The sequence below is a fragment of the Heterodontus francisci genome, chromosome 17 (genome assembly GCF_036365525.1).
Source record: "Heterodontus francisci isolate sHetFra1 chromosome 17, sHetFra1.hap1, whole genome shotgun sequence".
Taxonomy (NCBI): Eukaryota; Metazoa; Chordata; class Chondrichthyes; order Heterodontiformes; family Heterodontidae; genus Heterodontus; species Heterodontus francisci.
The window spans coordinates 38,548,182-38,570,715 of record NC_090387.1 but is presented as its reverse complement, the minus strand read 5'-3'; the positions used below and the strand labels follow the sequence as shown (position 1 = coordinate 38,570,715).

At 43.7% G+C, this 22,534-nt stretch overlaps 1 protein-coding gene across 1 annotated transcript in view; it reads right to left on the bottom strand.

Moving 5' to 3' along the window:
* Window positions 1-22,534, bottom strand: part of slc7a5 (solute carrier family 7 member 5) — an 86,431-nt gene that overhangs the window by 7,972 nt on the left and 55,925 nt on the right. Inside the window, exons 3-9 of the mRNA XM_068049300.1 lie at window positions 22,275-22,380; window positions 20,338-20,382; window positions 18,542-18,665; window positions 14,558-14,661; window positions 6,687-6,783; window positions 2,760-2,909; window positions 609-786 (exon numbers count right to left, since the gene is read on the bottom strand). Of these exons, the coding sequence (XP_067905401.1) occupies window positions 609-786; window positions 2,760-2,909; window positions 6,687-6,783; window positions 14,558-14,661; window positions 18,542-18,665; window positions 20,338-20,382; window positions 22,275-22,380 (804 nt within the window). The remainder of the gene's footprint in view (window positions 1-608; window positions 787-2,759; window positions 2,910-6,686; window positions 6,784-14,557; window positions 14,662-18,541; window positions 18,666-20,337; window positions 20,383-22,274; window positions 22,381-22,534) is intronic.

Here is a 22,534-nt window from a genome sequence, read left to right as displayed (position 1 = left end):
CAATACACTCTGAACAATATAGTTCTGAGACAAAAGTGAAATCTTGAGGATGCTGGAAATTTGAAATAAGAGCAGAAAATACTGGAAAGACTCAGCAGATCAGGCAGTATCTGTGCGACAAGAAACAGTTAATGTTTAGGGTCGATGATCTTTTGTCGGTTCTCATAGAAGGGCACTGACCCGAAATACAAACTCTGTTTCTCTCTGCACAGATACTGCCTGACCTGCTGAGTATTTCCAGTATTTTCTGTTTTAATTTAATATAGTTCCGAGTGCAAGCAAGAACACAGTTACTGCTGCTGACCATTTAACCAATGGTGCAGTCATGCATTAGACTTGAAGCACAGCCATATTACCCCACTCAAAAGAAAATCTCTGGGTTTCCCAATGAATTGCCACTTCATGATGCTGCCTAAAACCTCTTCTTTGACAAGTTATTTATTTCAGTCTTAAGCCACATAGACACACAGCCACAGCAAAAATTATGTGAAGCAGATTTCTAAAGGACAAGGGTACTTGACATTTCTGAAACAAAAATCGAAGCGTGCAATTAACCTTTTGATGCAAGTAAGTTTCTAATCATATATTCTTATTGTGGTCATACGTACAAATGATGTTCAGGAGCCACTTGGGCTTGTTTTGCCAGTAAACACCAATGTAATAGACTGGAAGTCCAGAAAGGATTATGCCAAATCCCATAGCGCATTCCACAGGTGTCATCCATATAGATACTATAATCAAGAAGATACAGGCTAGCACAAAAGTGATCGGGAGGAGGATGTTAAACTGCAAGAGATGAGAAAGATGTAAAACAGCTTTAAAAAATTGCTTCTGAACTTCATTACAACTGAATTTCTATCTGAATCGATTTGCTGCATCATCCACATTTATTTTATAGGACACTCAAATCAGGGAGCAGATCAGCTCGACACAACCAACATTGAATTTACACCATTTTTGAGCCAGTAGGAAATCCACCTGCAGTACCACAAATCAGTTTTAATACAAAGCACCTGGTGAAGAAAGGCTGAAATTCATCCAAACACAATATTAATATTCGAAACAACAATGCTGCATATTAGAAAGGAGGAGAGCCTTAGTCATAGTCTTAGAGTTATACAGCACAGAAACAGGCCCTTTGGCTCATCGTGTCCATGCTGGCCATCAAGCACCTATCTATTCTAATCCCATTTTCCAGCACTTGGCCTGTAGTTTGCATGCTATGGCATGTCAAGTGCTCATCTAAATACTTCTTAAATGTTGTGAGGGATCCTGCCTCTACCACCCCTTCAGGCAGTGTGTTCCAGATTCCAGCCACCCTCTGGGTGAAAAAACTTTTCTTCAAATCCCCTCTAAACCTCCTGCCCCTTACCTTAAATCTATGCCCTCTGGTTATTGACATCTCCACTAAGGGAAACAGTTTCTTCTTATCTACCCTATCTATGCCCCTCATAATTTTGTATACCTCAATGAGGTCCCTACTCAGCCTTCCCTGTTCTAAGGAAATCCTTTAGGCCACAGTTTTGTTTTTAACATTTATGATGACTCTTTAAACCCTTTGCTCTAAAAGCTGGAACTGGAATGCTTCAATCATGAAGTACATCATTTCAACAAGAAGGCCACTTAACTTTTCAGGCTTTACACAGATATTTTTCTCTGGTTTAGCATCAAAGATCATCCAATAAGTGAGCGCTTGCTCATTATGAATTCGGAGTACAACTTTATACACAAAACACCTGGTAATTGAGCCCTACCCCAAGGGTCAAATGTAAACCCTTGTTGCTGTATCACAACTCCTCTTGTTCTCCTAATCTTCTGATAGAAGGATAATCAAAATCAGATCATATAATTTACTTTATGATCTACAATAACACTGTCACAACATTAAATGTACAAAACTGCCCGACTCTCAGAGGAGAAAAAAAATGGAAAGATAAAGAAAGAATAGCTAAAAACAAATTCAAAGTGAAAATGCTGATGTCCATTAAAGGTGTGGTATTTTATGACAGCAAACACCTCAGAAGTGCTTTATGCCACTTATTCTAGCAAGAAGGGCATAACTAGAAATAAGTAGCCACCCATAAGAAATAAACAACAACAATCTGACATCTCGTTACAGGAATACTGAATTTCTAATTGAACTACAATGAAACTTAACACTTTATATTAGGAACAGCCATCATAGACTGAACATTATGATCACAAACATATGTTAAGTTTGATAGTCTTGCTCTGTGGGATAAATACAGAAAGTTCTAACATTTTTAAAGGGTGCCACTTTGTGCCAAATCACTTGCCTTAAAGTCTGACCACTGATGGCCTCGCTTCTTAAGTGCTTCTCTGCTTTACTTGACCTCTGCTGTGCATCAGTCCTGAGCAGAAGTTGACAGATGATTCACTCACAAGTTTCTTTCAAAGCAGCTCTGCAACTGACTGCCAAGAACTGTGCAGAGGTGGCACAGATTAGCCGACGTAAGACTTTTGCTCTCTTCCTCCTTGTGAGAAATTATTTCTCTTCTACCCAGCACTATCCCCCGCCCCCCCCCACCGATGGTTGAGTTATTTTACTTTTTAATTGATACAAATTGCTGAGTTAGCAATTATTGGGAAAGCCAATGTTTAGATACCTTGTACATTTTATAAATGAATTACATGAATTGATAATACGCCGTCCACAAATAAGATAACCCTCTGGTACAATGCACAAAGCTGCCTTTGTACACATGTGAAATGGATCAGGATTGCATCTGCCCATTTACCTTGATAGGTCGCTCCATTTCTGGTTTCTTGTAGCGCAGCCACATCATTCCAACAATGGCTAGTGCAATACATAGCCAGTTAAAGAAACTGAAGAAGTTAATGACAGAGTATATGTCGGTAGAGAATGCATACATCACAGTCATCCAACACTGCAAAAACAGGAAGAAAAAAAATCATCAGCAACAGGAGTAGAAAGCAGCTTTAAAGATTTAATCAATTTATTCTGTTGTGAAACAACAGGAGGGGGGGGGCTGGTTGAGCACAGGAAACCTGTAAATAGGAAAAGCTGCAGGACCAGGCACTAAAGCATCCTGACTGGGGAGGGCCCATCCCTGGGTGAGGGAGGTGGGGGGGGGGGGGGGGGGGGGGTGCATTGGAATTAGTGGCCTGAGGAATGGGAGGAGTTGGGGGGGGGGGTGGGGGGGGAGGTGGGGGCAGAGGCGGGGATGAAAACTAAAAAATGGAGGCCTGTGGGAGTGAAGGGGATGGTTAGAGGCCTGTGTGGGATATCGGTAACCTGAAAGGTGGTGGGGTGATGGGGAATGTAGGTCGGAGGCTTCACTGGTAGGTGAGAGAAGACTGAAGCCCTCATGGGAAAGACTGGAAGGATTGTGGGGGTCAGGGGGGTGGGATTCTCTGATTGCGGGGGCTTGGCCAGGCAGGCATGCTGGGTTCAGCAGGTAAGTGGAAAAGCATTTACCTCCTGATCCAGCAGTCCCTCGCCTCGGGTTTCCTGAGGCCTGGGAAACTCAGTTGTGTCGGCTTAAATTTCAAATAGTGAATAAAAATGAGGCACGCAGCCTTGTTATAATATTTAAAGTGCCAACCTGCCTCCTGGGAGTGGATCAGTCACCCAGCCCTTCCCTCCCATCCCGCCACCATTAAAACTGGAAGTGGGCAGGTTGGAGTTGGCTTTCAGACTTTTAACACTTTGACTACCAATTAAAATTCTCATCATGTTTCCACTGGAACACCAAATCTACTTGATTCCAAAGACATTTTTCCTTAGTATTCCCTGGAATGGCACTAGTAAAATCACACTCTATTGTACAAATGGGAAAGAATGCAGAACTGGTTGTGGACTGGAACTCTTAACGCGATGTCACCAATACATGCAATACCTCAACAGGTCCTGTAATAGCACTGAGCAGTAGACAGATCAATTTGGAATCAGAATAACCACAACACTGCATTATTACTTCACTGTAATCATAATTTCTTAGATCATGTGAGAGTTGTATTTTTTCATATCCACTAATCTTTATCAACAAAGTCGATAAGGAGATAAAGCAGAAACCATTGCTTTACATTTACATCTACTTTTTCACTAATACTAGTGAGCAAAGGAAATTATACCAGAAAGGATTTGTTTTAATACTTCGCAGTAAAAAACAATTATATGATGTCATAAAGCTGACTTACAGATGAATATTTTAATTCTCATTGAATTGGAAATGCATGTTACTGCAAGTTATAATAAAGTTCCTTCAACTCTGATTAAATCAGCAGAGGCTAATGTTCTCTCCCTCCTTAAACTGTCTATCTTACTCATTTGCACGTACTGCTAGATCAGGGATTCTGCAAGTTCTCTTGCACTATAGGGAAGCTAACCACTTTATTATTTGCCACTGGTGGAAAACCCAGAGACTTACTATGACCTGAGGTGCCTGGGAGGTCAAACCTTTCATTTGTTGGGCAGCTCCCACTTGGAATCTGAATTACATTCTCAGCAAACTGATGCCACTGTCACCTAATTCTAAAGAACTTATGAACTTCATGCCCTGGCGTGGATCTATCAGGCTGGACTTTCCTTTGCTATCTTACCAAAAAGGAGAGTGGCAGAAAAAGTGGGGTAAAAATCAGGTGATAAAGCCAACCATCGCATTCCCACCCTGAGCTAAATTTCTCTCCCCTAGCTAGTCACTTCTCTCACCCTCCCCCCCACACCCGCAAACCATTTAAGTGCCAGTGGGGGGCGGGGGTGGAGGCGGCGATTTTCTTGCTACCTGCTCCTCTTATCAGGTAGGTCATTGTAAGTCCAGGGTAGTGGTGGTAATAGCTCCCATTTCGGTAAGTGGAGGCCTTCTCTCCCTCTAAAACAGGCCTTCAGCATTTATCCTTGTAGGTCTCAGTTGTGCTGGGCAATTTCTTTACCTTTCAGGCCCTTTCACTCCTTTAAAAAGGTCCCCTGCCACCTCATCTGGGGCTGTAGCAATGATAGCACTATAGCACAGCTACATTCTCTAGCCCTAGCAGGTGAGAGCTCCCAAATGTGGCAGGACCCACCCAGCATAACAAATGACACCCAATCCAAGAAAACAGGTCTGGGTGAAAGCGATCTCAGGGAGGTGGGTGGGAGTCCCACCCCGATAAGATACAGCCCTGATGAGGAGAATTTAGCCCATTGGGTCTTGCTTAGTACTCAAGCAGGAATATATCCACTGTTCCTGGCAGAAATTGCATCAGACTGTTATTAATTTGCCAGGGAATTTTATTTTGCATCTCATATTTCTTTCGCTGAAGGGGAAGAACAATTTGTGCAGAGCTTTAACTTTCAATCACAGACGCCGTTTGCCGAAGCAGGAAATGTATGCAATGGGAATAATGTTTTATGTCAACCCATTCTAGTTAACACAAATTTTTCAGCTTACAGAATAAATCTATTAATTTTTTTTGGAATGCCAGCAAGTGGACATCAGGATCTTGCTACTTTCACCACAGAAACCTCACAGTGAGACAGCCAGAGAGATTACTTTGAAGCTATCTGCAAGTCAGCTAACCTGCAACAACTTGTATTCTTTCACCAAGCACTGCTGTCAATCATGATAACAATCACTTCAGGGTCCACTACTTCAAGTCAGCTGAAATATTTACATTTCAGTCTATGCCAATTTCTGTGCTACGTTAATGTAATCCTCTCGATACGTGGAGGTTCAATCAAGTGGGTAAGCATTCAATATGTTTTTTTAAGAAACCTCTTTGCTTGGTGCCAATAACAAATCTGATTCACTGCAGCTGTAGCTGATTGCATCATGCACATATTCAACTCTGTGGTAGAGTTGAAGCTACAGGAATGTGGGCACAGAAACAGCCATTTACAACCAATGTAATGTTCACTTCAACACTTTTCCATCTGGTAAATATCCTTTTTTATTACTTTTGATTTTAGTCAACAAAAATTCCATACATAACATCTTTATTTTGTATCCCTCCATGGCCTCTATCTTTGTAGCCTCCTCTAGGGCTGGCACCTGACCCTGATCTCACAATTCCTCTGACTCTGGACTCCTGCACACCTCTCTCTCCCCACCCTGCTACTTGGTGCCATGCCTTCAGCTGCCTAGGCCCCACATTCTGAAAAATCCTCCTAAACCCTTCTGTTTACCTCCACCTCCTCCTTTGACCAACTTTTTGGCCATCCCTGAATGTCCATTTTTTCCCCCTTACACCTCTTTGAAGTGTTCAAGGATGTTTTCTCGTTAAGGACATGATATAAATCTAGAGTTGTCGTTGTCCATTGTTGCCTGCAGTAAAACGTCTGCACCTTCACATTGCTCGCTTTTGGGGGAAAATAGTAGAAAGGTCACACTACAGGTTTTATGCAACGACAACATTGAGCTAGTCCTCGGAGCTGCACAAAGCAATATGTTTTTTAAATAGATATTCCATGGTTTTGTTTACAAGTTAGTACAAGCACACACAATTGGAGTATTGAAGCACCATTTTACTCAACCTGCAACATTGGTAAATCTGAAATTCTCTCTTTCCCACCTGGACCTCAGTAATGTAAATACAGAAGTTGTTTTGATAATAGAATACGCTTGGTTTTGTACTTGGAAAGCCCATTAGAAAATTAAGCAAACAATCCTCCAGCACTGAACTGTCCCCTTGTTTACACAGTAAAACACCAACCAGAAAATACTCACAGTAAAGATTAATGATGGCAAGGGAGTAAAATGAGTTGGGTGAATCATAGATAGGAGGCTGGGCAAGTGACCCTCTCGTGATCCCACAAAGAACAACCTGCAATAAAAAAAGGAACTACTGAAATTAAAAATAACACAGATACAGTAGGGAAGGTGAACATTCACTGATATCAATCAGTGAATTCAGTTTCCTGGGCAATGCTAATTCACGACCTGTCTGCAGCCTTTGAAACAGTTGACCACACCATCCTCCTCCAACGACTCTCCATTGTCGTCCAGCTGGGTGGGGCTGCCCTTGCCTGGTTCCATTATTATTTTGGAGTGTCTCCTGACAACGCAGAGCATGCGCAGAGCGATCGCCGACGTCATCAGTATGTCTGAAAATTTGCCAATTTGCCAGTATGAGTCTGTGCACGCATGCACCGACGTCACCATGCAATGACATCCAAGTGTTGCCTCACCCCTCAATGGCTGCAATCGCTGCCTCCACTCTCCACACAACAGTATCCTACTCCCTCCCGGGATCGCTGCCTCAATCGCCACTTCTCTTCCCCGCTCCCTCCCGTGATCACTGCTTCTTGCCCACCTGCCCGCTGCTCCCTCCCGCTCCTGCATGCTCCCCATACCCTCCTCCCACTTGCTGCACTATCCCGCCGCTTTGCACCTCGTCACTTACACCCCACTCGCTCCATCCTGCTACTTCCCTGGGTGGTGAGGCGGGGAGCGAGCGGCAGAGGGAACATTGAGTATACGAGTGCGGGAGAGAACAATGGGATGGAGCGGCAAGCAGTCAGAAGTGGCGAGCAGGCGGGAAGAAGTGCGATCACGGGAAGGAGCGCAGAAGAGAAGCGGCGATTGAGACGGCGATCGCGGGACAGAGCAGGGTACTGTTGTGGGAAGGTGGTGATGGAGGGGGCGATCGCGGCCATTGAGGATTGATGGGGTTTGGGTCCAATTCGTTTCTTTGTGTCAAATTGAGCAGTGCCAACTTTATTACTGGCAGCTGCCTGAGACGTTGCAGACAGTGACAGTGCATGTGCCAGTAGTGCTCCACCTAGTGATTGTGTTGTCAGCAAAAGCAGCCTTGTTATTTATCCAGCCAGAGAATCATCTACAATGGCTTCTGTTCTCACTCCTGCACCATTACCTCTGGTGTTCCCCAAGAATCTATCCTTGGCCCCCTACTATTTCTCATCTACATGCTACCCCTCTGCAACATCATCCAAAACATAGCATCAGTTTCCTCTTGTATGCTGACCAGACCCAGCCCTACCTCACCACCACCTCTATCACCCCTCCACTGTTTCTAAATGGTCAGACTGCTTGCCTGACATCCAGTACTGGTGGTGTAGAAATTTTCTCCAATTTAATATTGGAAAAACTGAAGCAGCTGTTTTCATCTCCATCACAAACTTCTCTAGCTATCCTCTTCCTAGCAACTGTCTGACGCTGAATCAGACTGTTCACAATCCTAACCCTGAGATGAGCTTCCGACCACATTTCCACCATATCACCAAGTTCGTCTATTTCCACCTCTGCAGCATCACTCGACTCTGCCCTTGCGTCAGCTCATCTGCTGCTGAAACCCTCACACATGCCTTTGTTAGCTCTAGACTACTCCAACACACTCTTCGCCAGCCTCACACATTCAATTCTCCGTAAATTTGAGGTCATATAATACTCTGCTGCCCGTGTCCAAATCAAGTCCCATTCACCCTTCGTCCATGTGCTTGGTGACCTACATCCAATAAAATCCAAGCTAGCTTGACTTCACTAATATTTTCCGAAGCTGTAATGAAACCCACTGCATGTGTCAGAAGTATTTTTACAGGCTGAAATATATCACCTGGTTTTCAAATTTTGTTGCACATCATGTTTTGCACATATGGAGATTTATTTGTTGTACACCCACCAGTTAGGTCTTCAGTATGGCACGATAAAAAAGGAAACCAAACTGAACTTCTACAAGCTGGTGAATAAGGTTGGTGAACTACAAGCACAAATAGCCGTGTGGGAATATGATGTCGTGGCAATAACGGGTAACGTGGCTTAAAAACGGTAAGGACTGGGCACTTAATATTCAAGGAGGCAAAGTGTTTGGAAAAGATAGTGAAGGAAAAAAGGGTGGTGGGGTGGCTGTACTGATTAGGGAAGACATTGTAGTGTTGGAAACAGAAGATGTCCTAGAGGGGGCAAGGAATTTGGCTTGGTTACAGTTGAGAAGCAACAAAGGTATGATCAAGATACTAGGGGTACTCAATAGGCCTCCACATAGTGAGAGAAAGATAGAGGGGCAAAACTACAGGAAAGTCACAGAGATGTGCAAGAATTATAGAGTGGTGATATTAGGGGACTTTAATTATCCAAATATTGATTGAATAATGTTACAGTAAGGTGAAAGGAGGGGGAGGAATTTCTGAAATGTATTCAGAAGAACTTCCTTGGTCAGTAAGTTCTCAGTCCAACTAGGAAAGAGACATTGCTGGATCTGGTGCTGGGGAATGAGGTGGGCCAAGTGGATCAAGTGTCCGTGGGGGGAACACTTGGCTAAGAGTAATGATCATAAGATTTAGATTAGTGTGGAGAAGAACAAGCAACAATCTAAAGTAGAACTTCTAACTTGGAAGAGGGCTAAATTCAATGGGATGAGAAGGGATCACGCCAGGGTAAAATGGAACCAAAGACTGACAGAAAAAACAAATGGAACAATGTGTGATCTTTAATGAAGAGATGTTTCAGGTACAGGTTAGGCACATTCCAACAACGGCGAAAGGTAGGGGAACCAAAGCCAGGGCTTGATGGATGATGAGGGAGATACAAAATATGATGTATGTCAGGTAAATTCTTCAATTGAGAACCAGGCCAAATACAATAAGTTGAGAGGGGAAGTGAAGAGGAAAATAAGACTGGCAAAGAAAGAATTTGAGAATAGAATAGCAGTTAACATAAAAGGGAACCCAAAAATCTTCGACCAGCATGTAAATAGTAAGCAGGTAGCAAGAGACGCGGTTCTATTAGGGTCAAAGAGGGTGATATACACTTAGAGGTGCAGGGCAAGGCTAGAATACTAATAATGAGTACTTTTTATTGGTGTTTACTAAGGAAGAGGATGCTAACAAAATAATCGGTAGAAGAAAAGATAGTTGAGGTAATGGATGGGGTGAAAATTGATAGGCAGGATGTACTGGAAAGGCTGGCTATGCTTGGTGTGGATAAGTCACTGGATCCAGATGGCTTGCATACCAGGTTGCTAAAGGAAGTGCAGGTGGAGATAGCAGAAGGACTAGCCATAATCTTCCAATCTTCCCTGGATACGGGAAGCTGTCAGAGGATTGGAGAATGGCAAATGTGACACCCTTATTCAAAAAAGGGTGTAAGGACATTTCTAGCAACTGCAGGCCGCTAGTTTAACATCAGTGGCGGGTAAGATTTTAGAAACAATAATCAGGGGAAAAAAATCAAAGGCATTTGGAGAGGTTTGAGTTAATTAAGGAGAGCCAGCATGGATTTGTAAAAGGCAGATCGTGCTTGACTAATCTAAAAGACTTTTTTGATTAAATAATGGAGAAGGTTGATGAACGCAATGCCGAGATGGATGTTGTCTATATGGATTTTAAGAAAGCATTTGACAAAGTACTACTTAAAGGGCTGGTTAACAAAATTAAGGCTCATGGATTAAGAGAATCAGTATCAGCTTGGATAAAAAATTGGCTTAATGACAGACAACAGCAAGTTGTGGTAAATGGTTGTTGTTCAAATGGTGTTCTCCAAGGGTAGTGCAAGGACCACTACTTTTTTATTTTATAAATGATTTAGATATTGGAATACCGAGTAGAATTTCAAAAATTGCCGATGATACCAAACTTAGAGGTGTAGCAAACAGTGAGGACACTAGTCGACTGCAACAGGACATAGATAGGTAGCAGAATGGGCAGACAAATGGAAGATGGAATTTAATACAGAGAAGTGTGATGTGATGCATTTTTGCAGAAGGGATAGGGAGAAGCAATCTAGACTTAATGACACAGTTCTAAAGAATGTGCAGGAACAGTAAGACCTGAGGGGTGCATGTGCATCGATCTTTGAAGGTGGCAGGACATTTTGAGAGTAATTAGCAAAGCATATGGGCTCTTGGGCATCATAAATAGTGGTATTGAGTACAAAAGCAGGGAAGTTGTGCTGCATCTTTATAAAGCTCTGTTTAGACCACACCTGGAGTATTGTGTACGTTCCGGTCACTACATTTTAGGATGGATGTGAGGGTGCAGAGGAGATTTACCAGAATGATTCCTGGGATGAGGACTTTTATCTACAAGGATAGGTTGGAGAAGCTGGGGTTGTTCTTGAGCAAAGGAGATTGAGGGGAAATTTGATAGAGGTGTACAAGATTTTGACAGGTTTAGATAAGGTAGACAAAGAAAAGCTGTTCCAATTAGCTGATTATACAAGGATGAGGTGACACAGATTTAAGATTTTGGACGCAGGGGAGATGTGAGGAAGAGCCTTTTTATGCAGCGAGTGGTAATGACCTGGAACTCACTGGTTACAAGAGTGATGGAAGCAGTGACGATCAATGATTTCAAAAGGAAATTGGATGGGCACTTGAGGGAAATAAACCTATGGGGATACAGTGGCGCAATGGGGCTGACGAGACTGCTTCACCGAGAGACGGCGTGGAATCAATGGGCCGAATGGCCTGCTGTGCGTAATGACTCTATGGTTGAATTTTCAGGATCTCCCAACTGCGGGAACTGAGGCGGTGGGGAGCCCAAAAATACTGGTACCAGTTGGTGTGTCAGTTGCAGGATGCAGTCCCGTGCGCCTGCCATTGTGGCAGAGACGAGTTTGGGCCCCAGGAAGGCCGACCATACTTCCACGATGTGGGCAGGCAATTAGGCTCAGTAAGAACCTGCTGACGGTAAAGTTTAGGAGGCCAACTGGGATTTTCCCACCCCCACCACAGTGGTGGCCTGGTTGCTTTTACGGTTTTTAAATTGAAGTTTTTAAGAAGTTGCTGAAAGGGCACCTTCTTGTTGAGACGCTTGCCCAGTTACTTACCTTGTACAGCAACTGAGTGCTTCTCTGAAGCTGGAAGCCCGCCATTTGACCTTCTAGCTTCGAGAGCCCACCTGCCACCTTCAATTGGACAGGAAACCCCTCTCAATGTCAGTTAAGGTCTCACCCACTTGAATATCTTAACTTTAATCAGTTTCTACCTGGAGGTGAGTTTCAGACCTGAAAAAAAAACCCAGCTCTTGTTTCCTGCCTCTGTGGCGAAAATTCAGCTCTGTGACTCTAAGCTCAGTCATCCTAGTACATGTATCATATAAACTCAACCACTTGTTCTCACTGATACTTTAGTGCAGTCCTGAGGGAGTGCTTCGTGTTGAAGCTGCATTTTTCAGATAAGATGTTAAACAGAGGCTCCATATATCTGTTCAAATGCATGCAAAAATAGAATCTTATGGCACTGTTCCAAGTACAGCTGATACTTCTCCCAGTGTCCTGGTCAATAATAACATCTTTTCTCTATTAATAATAGAAAAAAAAGACAACTAGTCATTCATCTCAACTGTTGTTCAAAGAACCTTGCTAAGTACAAGTAGCTACCATGTTCGCCGGCATAACAGTGACTACACTTCATGAAAACTGCTGTGAACTGTTTTGACCATCCTGCAGATGTAGTAAGGCACTACATAAATGCAAGTTTTTTCTTTTGTACACCACAGAGTGACCCAGGATTTTCTTTCTAAAATCAGGCCATCAAGTATTTACTGAAATAATCACTTTGCAGTTTTGCTGTAACAGAGGTGAAATAAGGAACAATGCAATTTTGAGAATTCAGTGATAAATTTCAAACATCAGTACAGAGAAATGTACACCAAAATAGCGTGCATTTTCATAAACATGCCATGAATAGAACTTTATATTAAGATATATTCAAAAGGTTTACTGAATATAACAGCATTATTTTTCTAGATATAAAGCACACAACACCAGTAATGCATCTGCCTGTACTTGTCTTGCTGGATAACACAAGATAACTTATTTGCCTAATTGCAAGCAGATTGAGTTGCAATTTTCAACGAGCCACGATTTCAGGTGACAGCAGCTGTAGGGTTACTTGCTGTGTGCTGGACAATTATCTTCCACTGGGGGCGGAGGGCGACGGGCACTGGGAAGGACAATACTAGACAGGGGCTCATGTGGGGACACAAAACAACGTATGCAATGTGGCCTCCCTTTAGTGGCCATTCCAAATGGATTATAGTACAGCCACCTCCTCATTTAAACGTACCTCAAGGGAATAATGAGTCTAGCTCAAATCTTGTGCACGGACTCTCAGCCCTTTTGACACTTGCTGATTGTGCTGGAGTAGGCTGGCTACCATTGGTGCCAGTTTGTTGGAAAATGCTTCTCTAACCATCCTACCTCTACCTCTACCACTATAAATCTTGGTGACAAGTATGCTAGCAGAACTGGATTCTCTACGGCTCAGATACCAATGGGAAAGGTGAATATGTTGACCTTATGACAGAAAAGAAAAATCTTTTATCAATATAATGCCTTATGAAATCCTCAGAATGTCTGATTGCTTTACAACAAATGGATTACTTTTGAAGTGCAATCAGTTTTCTATGTCGGAAAATGTGGCAGAAAATTAATGATTTTTTTCAATGCTGGTGCAGGACAAATAGAAGCCAAGAAATTTTTACGCCCACCTAAGCAGGCAGACAACACCTCAAATTAATATCTCATCCAAAAGACAGTATCTTCAAATATGTAGAACTCCATGAGTACTGCACTGAAGTGTCAACCTAAATTATGTGCTAGAATGAGAATTGGATCCATAAACCTTTGAGTCAAGAGGCCAGAGTGCTACCAACGAAGCCAAGGCTGACATTTACTGCACTGACTGAGTGACCTGAACAGATAACCATACTAATGTTATGTATCCAGCAAAACAAGTTAACTTTTAAAAAATAGTCAAAAACATTTAGATCTGAATTTTCTTCCAAGACGGGTTCACTGCGAGAAAAGAGTCAGGGTGAGAGCAATGCTAGTAACAAGCAGCCAGCCACTGTTGGGGATGGGAAATGGAGTGGTGCTGCCAATGCTGCACCAGAAGTGGAGCAGCCCAATTTGAAGAGCCAAAACTGTTCCTAAGAGGTAAGGAAAATTTCTGTATAGGGCTCAACAAAGTAACTATCTCGGTCCAGAGCAGAGGGAAAGGTGCCACTAATGTGCCCTGCCCCACCAAAAGGGGTTCCAGTGGGCTTTCCACTGCTATCCCAGTGACCACCATTATTACTCTCCTGGCAGTAAGGCCTGCTCGGGTTTGCAATTGAAACTCGACCCGAGCCTGACAGAACTACATCCGACCCGGCCCGAGCCTGAAAGCTGGACCCAGAAGAGAGACCCGACCGACCCAAACCCGACACGTCATCGGGTCTCGTCGGGTAGCCATGCTCTATCTGGTAGCCCCTGAAAGTGGCAACAAGAACAGCAGAAAGGAGGGAATCCGGTGGATTCCTGGGATCTGCCTTTTATACTTACATGCAATGTGGGTATCTGGAGTCTAGCTGTCTACTTCCCTATAATGGAAGAGGGAGGAAAACCAAGGTCGGCGAAGGTTCTCTTTGCCCGATATTTCTGCATTCTGCTATACAGCATTGGAAAATCAAGTCCCTAGTGTCCAAGACAGTGCAGTTGATGTGCTTGTTAACCTAATGATTTTCAAACAGCTGCAAGAATGGAGCATTGATTTACTAATCCATAGAACAATATGCAACAAGGGTAAAAAAGTCAAAAAGGCTTAATACTGTAGACATTTACCCAAATGTAAAATTACACCATTTTAATGAGTTTACCTAGATGAAGTGAAGAGCGATCCATTGACAGAACCAAAACAGGAGAGTCCTACAAATACAGGGACAATCCAGGCCATCACTCCCAGGTGGATATTACCAAACTCCTGCACAAACAAGGAAAAACACAGTCTTAAAACAGACAGGGAAATCAAATACTGTAGCTCCATTCCAGGTTGGAAATAATCCAGCATAAAACGTTAATGTAAAAAATGACTGATTTAGATTTTGTGCAACTGAGTTTAAATGCTCACTACGAAGAGGGTCTTACTTGGGCAGTGCAGAACTAAAATGTTTTAAGCCATTTTTTGATTTTGAATATCAGTTTATTTTACCAACAGAACTCTATATATAATACAGGAAAAGAAACAGGAGGAACAAGTAGTCATGTAGCTGATAGACAGACCTTGCTTGCCATGCATGCTTCCAACATTTTCTTTGATCCAGGAAAAGGGACATTTGAACAATGAAAGAAGGAAGAAGTCTTTTCATTTGACCTCTTCCTCAAGTGACGTGGGTACAGGAAATGAGTCTCCCTTATAGCAGAATATTGAAAGTAAATGCAGGCAGGAAGAGAAACTCAGCTTTGCAGTCAAGTTCCCTAAAAAGTGCTCATTGTCTGTAAGTTACACAATCTAGTTATGGAGATATCTACAGTTCAGATTATGCCATTCTTGTGAAGAACAACATAGAGGATGGGCTGAATTTAGTGGAACCAGCAGGGGCCCCAATGCAGGGCCGAAAAGGCGAAGGGAACCCCCGCCTCGGCCCTTTGGAGCCTCCGCTGGCGCAATTCAACTGCACTTAGGCACTTAACTGCCCAGCATGTGATCCCCATCCCTTTAAGGATGGGGATCCCGCCTCCCAGAGCTGTCGGCCAATTGGAGGTCCAGCAGCTCAGAGTATTGGCAGCACCACTGGGAGCGGTGGCCACTGTTGGTATTACAAGAAGCCCAAGACCAGGCCCCTTGTTGGAACCCAGATCCCAGCTAAGGATGGCAGGGTCGTCGGGGCCAGTCCGGCAGGCCACAGCAAGAGGGGTGGGGTGGAAGAGTGGGCACTGACAACGGTGGGGGCTATTTGCAGAGAGGCGGCCTTTGCAGCTGGGGGCCCTCCATAGGCCACAGATTGCCCACAAAGAAGGCCCTCCACCAAATCCCACAGGGAGGTCGACTGGTTTTACTGGGTGACCTCGCTGCGTGGTGGAGGCATGGCCTGCCGCTCATTTAATTCCAGCGGTGGCAGGAAGAAACCCTTAAGTGGCTAGTAATTGGCCATTTACGGGCCTCAATTGGCCTCTGGATAGGTAGACCCTCTTCGGCTTTTCCTACCCCGACTTCATTGCAGTGCGATGGGTAGGCATGGGGCCCTCCGCCCCGCCTTCTGTTGCTATTTTATGTGTTCGCCACCTCCCAGCCCATCTCCCCAGGGTCCATTAATTTCTGCCCGATGGGCACCGTTCCCATCCGTCACGTTGGTGACCGCCCCACCGAGACCATGCAGCGGTCAGCCATTTTGCATAGTGTAGGCATGGGGCAGGAGGCAAGTATCCTGATTACGGCATCAGATAACTCCAGAGCAGGTGCTGGCGCCATATTTAAATGCCAGCCCTGCATTCACTCCTGCCTTACAGTCACTGGCAGCTTTCCTTTGAATGGTGGAAACATTGTTTAACTGATTCATGGAGCCCCAACCACCGAGGAGGACACCAAAGGATTGCTGAGGCAAGACACAGGGTGGCACCACAGTTCAGTGATGCCTCGCTGCAGATTCTCCACCAGGCTGCAAGTGAAAGGCGGAAGGTTCTCTTCCCCAACGATGCCAAGAAGAGGTCCACTCGCCTGACCAAATAAGCCTGGGATGAGATTGCTGAGGACGTCAGCAGTCATGGGGTTACCTGCCGGAACTGGGTTCAGTGCCGAAAGAGGGTCAACAATCTCCTGCGTTCGGCCAAGGTGAGTGCTCAATACCACTCTTCTTTTTGGGGATTGCATGTGACTACGTGGGAAGGTGCGCTACATGGGGAGGGTGGCACTCCCATGGCGATGGCAGTGGGGCTAAGGCATCACCTCATCCTGGCAGATGCATAGCTCACCTCCATTAACTCCCCTGACAGCGTGTGTCAGCATGAGATATATCAGATTCCCCAGTAGGGGATGAGGGACTGACATTAGCAGAACTGTCACGTTGAGCTCTCTGCCAATCTCTACTATCTCCATCCTTCCTCTTGCAGGACAGGAGGGAGATGGGCCAGACTGACGGAGGAGTCCCTGATCTGTGTCTTCTCACCACTGCCAAGGAAGAGGCCTTGGAACTGGCGGGACCCAGAGCGGCCGCACAATTTCAGACGGGGAGACGGGAGTCCCTGCGCAAGAGAGTGAGGATTGGCTTCCATTGACATACTCATTAATTTTGGAGACGAACATCAATGGTTGACATTATGAGATCTGCACAGCTTTACCCACATGTTTTGTGTTTTCTCATGCAAGTAGGCGTGCACAGCCACTGGGGGACATTTGTGCACCTCTGAGGAGGAGGACCACTCAGAGGATGCACCATCCCATGACTCTCCTGCACGTGGCACCAGCACAGATACTTTCACCTTGATGGGTAATCACTTGGTTTTAGAATCAGGGTCACAAGCTGGTGAGAGTGCCACACATGCGCCCAAGCAGCTGGCTGAAGCTGAGACAGTCGAGGCCTCTGACAGTTAGAGGACTGTGGGGTGGCCAGGCCCATGCTGAGCCCCAAGCTGATGACCAGCCTCTGGGTGTCAACAGCACAGGGCACACTGGAGTTTCAGAAAGAGGTAGGGTAACATCTGGCTGAGATGCCAGAGGCCATGCAGAGCCATGAGTGAATGATGACGTCCATCAATGCCATGAGTGCTGCCATGTCCCAGGCATGTGAGCACATGGCTTCCTGCATCGAGAGACTGGCGACCCTCATGGACTGCCGGATCCCAGAGATGCTCGCAGACCTGCACAACATCGCCTTGGCCATGAGCTCAACGCAGCAGTCGCAAGGCGAGAGAAGCAACAGCTGCCTGGAGACTGCTCCCACTTCTCATCCTTCTCTGGTGAGCAAGGAGGTTCAAGCAAGCCTTCAAAGGGAGGAGGAGAGGCTTCCCTCCACATCTGGGGGCTCCCTCAGGGCGCTCCTAGTGTGGATACCAGCTCCTCAGCCCCTCCTCCAATGAGCCCAGCTCCAGCAGCTACGAAGCCTGAGGTGAATCCTGCACCTGTGCAGGACACCTTCAGGCAGCCAGGGCCCACCAGGCCTCAGGCAGCCAGAGGACGCTGTCACGTCCATGCAAGCCGAACTTATGAACTATAAAATGAATTTATGAAGTAAACTCAAAATGGAAACTTTCCTTGTAAACAAAATGGTGTAAGAGGTCAAGTGACCTTTCCTTTCCTGCAAATACACATTGGACTACAAGAACTCAGCTAATTTTCAGGTCTGGACAAATCTTGGAGAAGTCATTAAAATACAATGACCTTTCTAGACACATAGAACCATAGAAAAAGTACAGCACAGAAGGAGGCTATTCAGCCCATCATGTCCGTGCTGGCCGAATAAACTAGCCGCCCAAACTAATCCCACCTTCCAGCACCTGGTCCATAGCCAAACACATCCAAGCCCCAATTTTGCAAGGTTTGAAACCATGCAAAGCATTAGCCTTCTGCAAGCAATGTGGGCAATTTCTTTGTGGGCTATCAAGTTCAGAGGAAGAACAGAACAGGATCTGGTGGAACAAGAAAGGAAGATACGACTTTTACCTTTTACAATAGATACACATCCACCCTATTTCCTGGCCAGACAATCATGACAAAACTGTGAAAATTCACAGCATTAATATGAACAAAATTAAGTGCAGAGTCAATGATGTTACTTGCAAAAAAGATATCAAAACTACTTAGTTCACTAAAACCATGTTTAAGAAGTAAAGCATTGCTTCATGATCATTCATCTGTAACCACTTACCACAGCAACAGCATCTGATTGCAGCATTAACTCAGGAGACAGGGTAGTAAAATACGCCAGATTAGTCAACACATACACAATTGTCACTATGGGCATGGAGATGATAATAGCACGAGGCAAATTCCTGAGGAACAAAGAAAGATTACTGATGGTAAGAGTGCTAGACCAAAATATTTTACATCTTCATGAAAATCATATTGATTTTTTTTTGGAGCAACAGGTGCAAATTACTTATTGTATAGTTTTCAAGGCATGGTTTTGCAGCACTGGTGTGTAATATTCCAACAGTGCAGTTTGTATTGCACGACACACTGCACACGGCAAGGATCTGAGACTTTAACATTCAGGAATTAAAGTTAAGAGCAGCGAACCCACATAAACGCCCAGTCCAGTTTTCTAGCCAACAGGAATGTTGAGCTCTTTTTGTAGAAGGTATGTTGTTTAATTTAAACTTTGAGATGTTCAAAAGCTTTAAAGCCAATTATCATTTTTGGTAGCTAATCTGTATTTTCTCAATCTTTTCAAAAACTTAGGAGGCTGTAGTGGTACAAATCCAGAAGTTCCCGAGAGCGATTACCTGCCCCTCCACAGGGTGCACTGTTGAAGTCCTTGCAGATGGAAATCAATTAGAAATCACTGACTTGATACGAACTTCCACTTTTTATGCTAATAGTCTCACAATAAAAACCCTTGAAACGGTTATGCCTTGTTGAATGAAGTAACTGGGTTTTTAACAGTGTACTAAGTCATAATTAATGCTAAACTGCCTCTTTTGCCCTGAAAAACTAATTTTATAGTTGTGGCATGTCAAATACTCCATTCCATGAAAAAAATTCCATAGAATTTTTAGTTTTTTTATGATGTCAGTTTCTACCTTAATCCTATGTTATGTCCAAATCTTTATTTTGCTTTCTGTAAAACTATAAAAAGTGAATGATGAAACCTGCTTGCTACTTCCTGATCTGCTTTCTGTGAGAATTTTTCAATCTAATTGGCTGCTTAGCCTGCTGGATGATATCAGTGCTGCTGGACATTAAAGACCCCCTACAGCTGGCGCCAGATTGAAATTAACATTGGGAAAAGTGAAGTCTACGACAGAGAGATCGCTAGATCTTTGTGAGTAGCTTTCTTCAAGGTCAGCGGCAAGCACCATCACTTCACCGCTGACCACAACTTTCAGGCCAATGTTACGTTCCAAGAAGCAACTAAGTTCAGTTCCAGTCAATTTATTCAAAAAAGTAATCTGCTCAAGGACTAGATGTGGTCACATGCAGCCAAGGCTTCAAAACCTAAAGCACTGATGTTTCCAACAACACGAACAATAAATAAACACAGTTAACATGCAGAAGGTACCAATCTGTTTTTAATCATCTTTCTGGATGAATATATTTCCTTACAAGGGTACTACATTTTGAAATCTGATAGAGCAGGGATTTGAACACGATTCTTCGGATTGCGAACTCAATGTTGCACAAACTATGATTGCACAATAGATTTTTAGACTCAAAATGTTCCTAATCATCGATATCAACTATTGCAAAAAGCCAAGATCAGTTGCATATTGCCAGGACAGAGGCTAATTCTGTTCCATTTCAACTAATGGTTTTACTCGGTCCTTCTATTTTTGATAGTACTGTGAAACAAGGGTCACAGGCTTCACTTTTTTTTTTAAGTTCCACTTCGACTGCCTGACAAGAGGTATATTCAGAGTGAGAAGGTGAACAATAGCTTCATCTAAGATTTAATGTGTCTGAATGGCAACATGATTTTTAACAACGTAATGGCGCTGCACTCACTTAAATGGTTCAATCATTTCTTCTGTGACAAAATTCAAGTAATTCCTACAATGAAAGAAAAGTTACATTAAAATTCATCAAATACAATTCTGCCAAGGTAAATCAAAAAACAAATTAGGTGCACCATAGGGTGGGTTTTACAAATTTGCACCCCCAAGATTACTTAGCAGCACCCCCCATAGCTACAACCAAGTTTTAAGTTCAATGTTGTATTCATGGGTTTCCTAGGCTGAGCTTCCTGAAAATGGCCATTGGAAGCAAGGCCAGGACACAATGGCAATTGAGGGGGCTAATTAAAACTATTGTAAATACTGCAATAAATACTCAGTACTCAGAAGCTTTCTTACCTACTAGTGGGAGAGAGTTTGCTCACATTACTTTTGCTACACTGGGAGGTTTTCTGGATCACATCAGGAATGGATGGCACCTTGGCTGCCTTAGATTGGACCTCAAATAAGGAGCAATATGACCAGCAGCAACAGCCTGCAATTGAGAGACTTGCAGCTAGACATCAAAGAGGTGAACTGCAGAGGGATGCAGCACTAGCTGCTCACATTGCTGCCCAGGATGCTAGGAATGTCCGTATTAATGCAAGGTTCAGTTAGTTATCACGACTAGACCAATATCAGAACTACATGCAATGCCCACTGTTTCTTACCCATCGCCCCTGATGCAAAGCAGTCCTACAAAAAAACAACCACGCCTTGCACATTCCCCCAATTGTCCCATCCCCTCTTTCCACTCAACAAGTAAATTAAAAGGCAGCTTGCCACCCAGTAACCAAGAATGGGCAAGAGGGAAAAGTAGTACAAACTAATAATATTTATGTGATTTGATTAAAGAATGGAAATTTCACAACATAACATTTCTCATATCCCATGTCCATGTCTTTGTGCAACTACAAAGCTTTATTTATGCTTCCTTTTCCTATCACTCCTATCTAGTGCAACCCAGCAAAGGTAGAGGCAGGCTGCTCAGATCCCTGCTCTGACTGCTGAGATGCTCTTGGCTGATGTCTTCTGGGTTTTGGCCTGCCAGAGACTGCTCCAACTACAACTATGCAAGGACAGATTCGGCTATTGAGCAGCATATCAGCTACTGACTGAGGAGGAGGTGGGAGGGCCATGAGTGAGAAGTGGAGGCGCTTTAAGTGGATTTCCCACTTCCATGTCTCCTTTCATCATCATCCCTCTCATGGGCCAGCCGCACATCACTGCTACCATTCTGCTGGAGAACAGCTTGGTGCAGATCTTTAAGAATGCAGGCAGGAAGATTAGCAGCCCTGCTGGATTTTGGATGAAATAGCCACTCAGACTCACTGATCTCTGTGCCGGAACTCTTGATGATATGTGCCCCTGGCATATGAGGCTCCCAGTCAGAATTTGTAAAAGGTACCCTTGTACATGCCAGGATGAGAATTATGAGAAATAGAGATCAAGCCCCTAAAGTGAATAATAAATCTGATAACATAAGAATTTTTAGCATCAGGAAAAGGTCACTAGACCAAAATAGCGCAATCTTTTTCAAAAATTTAACTTATTTTTATCCTTCAATGCCTTCTCGCTCCAGAAAAATATATTCCTCTTGCCATATTTCCATTTCAAAACCCATTTGAATACAGTAGCAATTTCAAGCTACGCTCAATAAAATGTTCTATAAAAGAGGATTCTAAGCCACAGGCTTTTGGTACTTTTACGAAAGATGCCTGTTTAAACATTTTTTGAGATTGAAAACTTATCATTTTCTATTGGTTAAACCCATTGGAGTGACGAAATGACGAGTAGGAAATGTTGAGAGTTTACATGTAATCTCAGTGCAGTAAATTTGCTAATGACCTGATCAGCTCTCTGTAGAAGAAAAATGCCATTCATGTGAAAGAGCTACTTAAATTAATGTGAGGCTGATTACACATCACATGAAACAGAAATCTGCCTCACCAGCCACCATATGCAAACAGGCCACTGTACACTGCCAACACTGCTTTTCCGACATCTGTGGTTGTCCCTTCAAAGGCCCGGTCAGGTTTCAAGTAAGGAGTATCTCCTATATGGAAAAAAACAATGCCCAAGATTACTTATGAATGATAGGTTTAAAAAGAAATGAAAATACTCAAGAAATAATGAAACTACTTAAGAAATCTGAAATTCCTGTTATATTAGAGTAGACATTTAATTTAAATCAATTCACCCCACTGCTG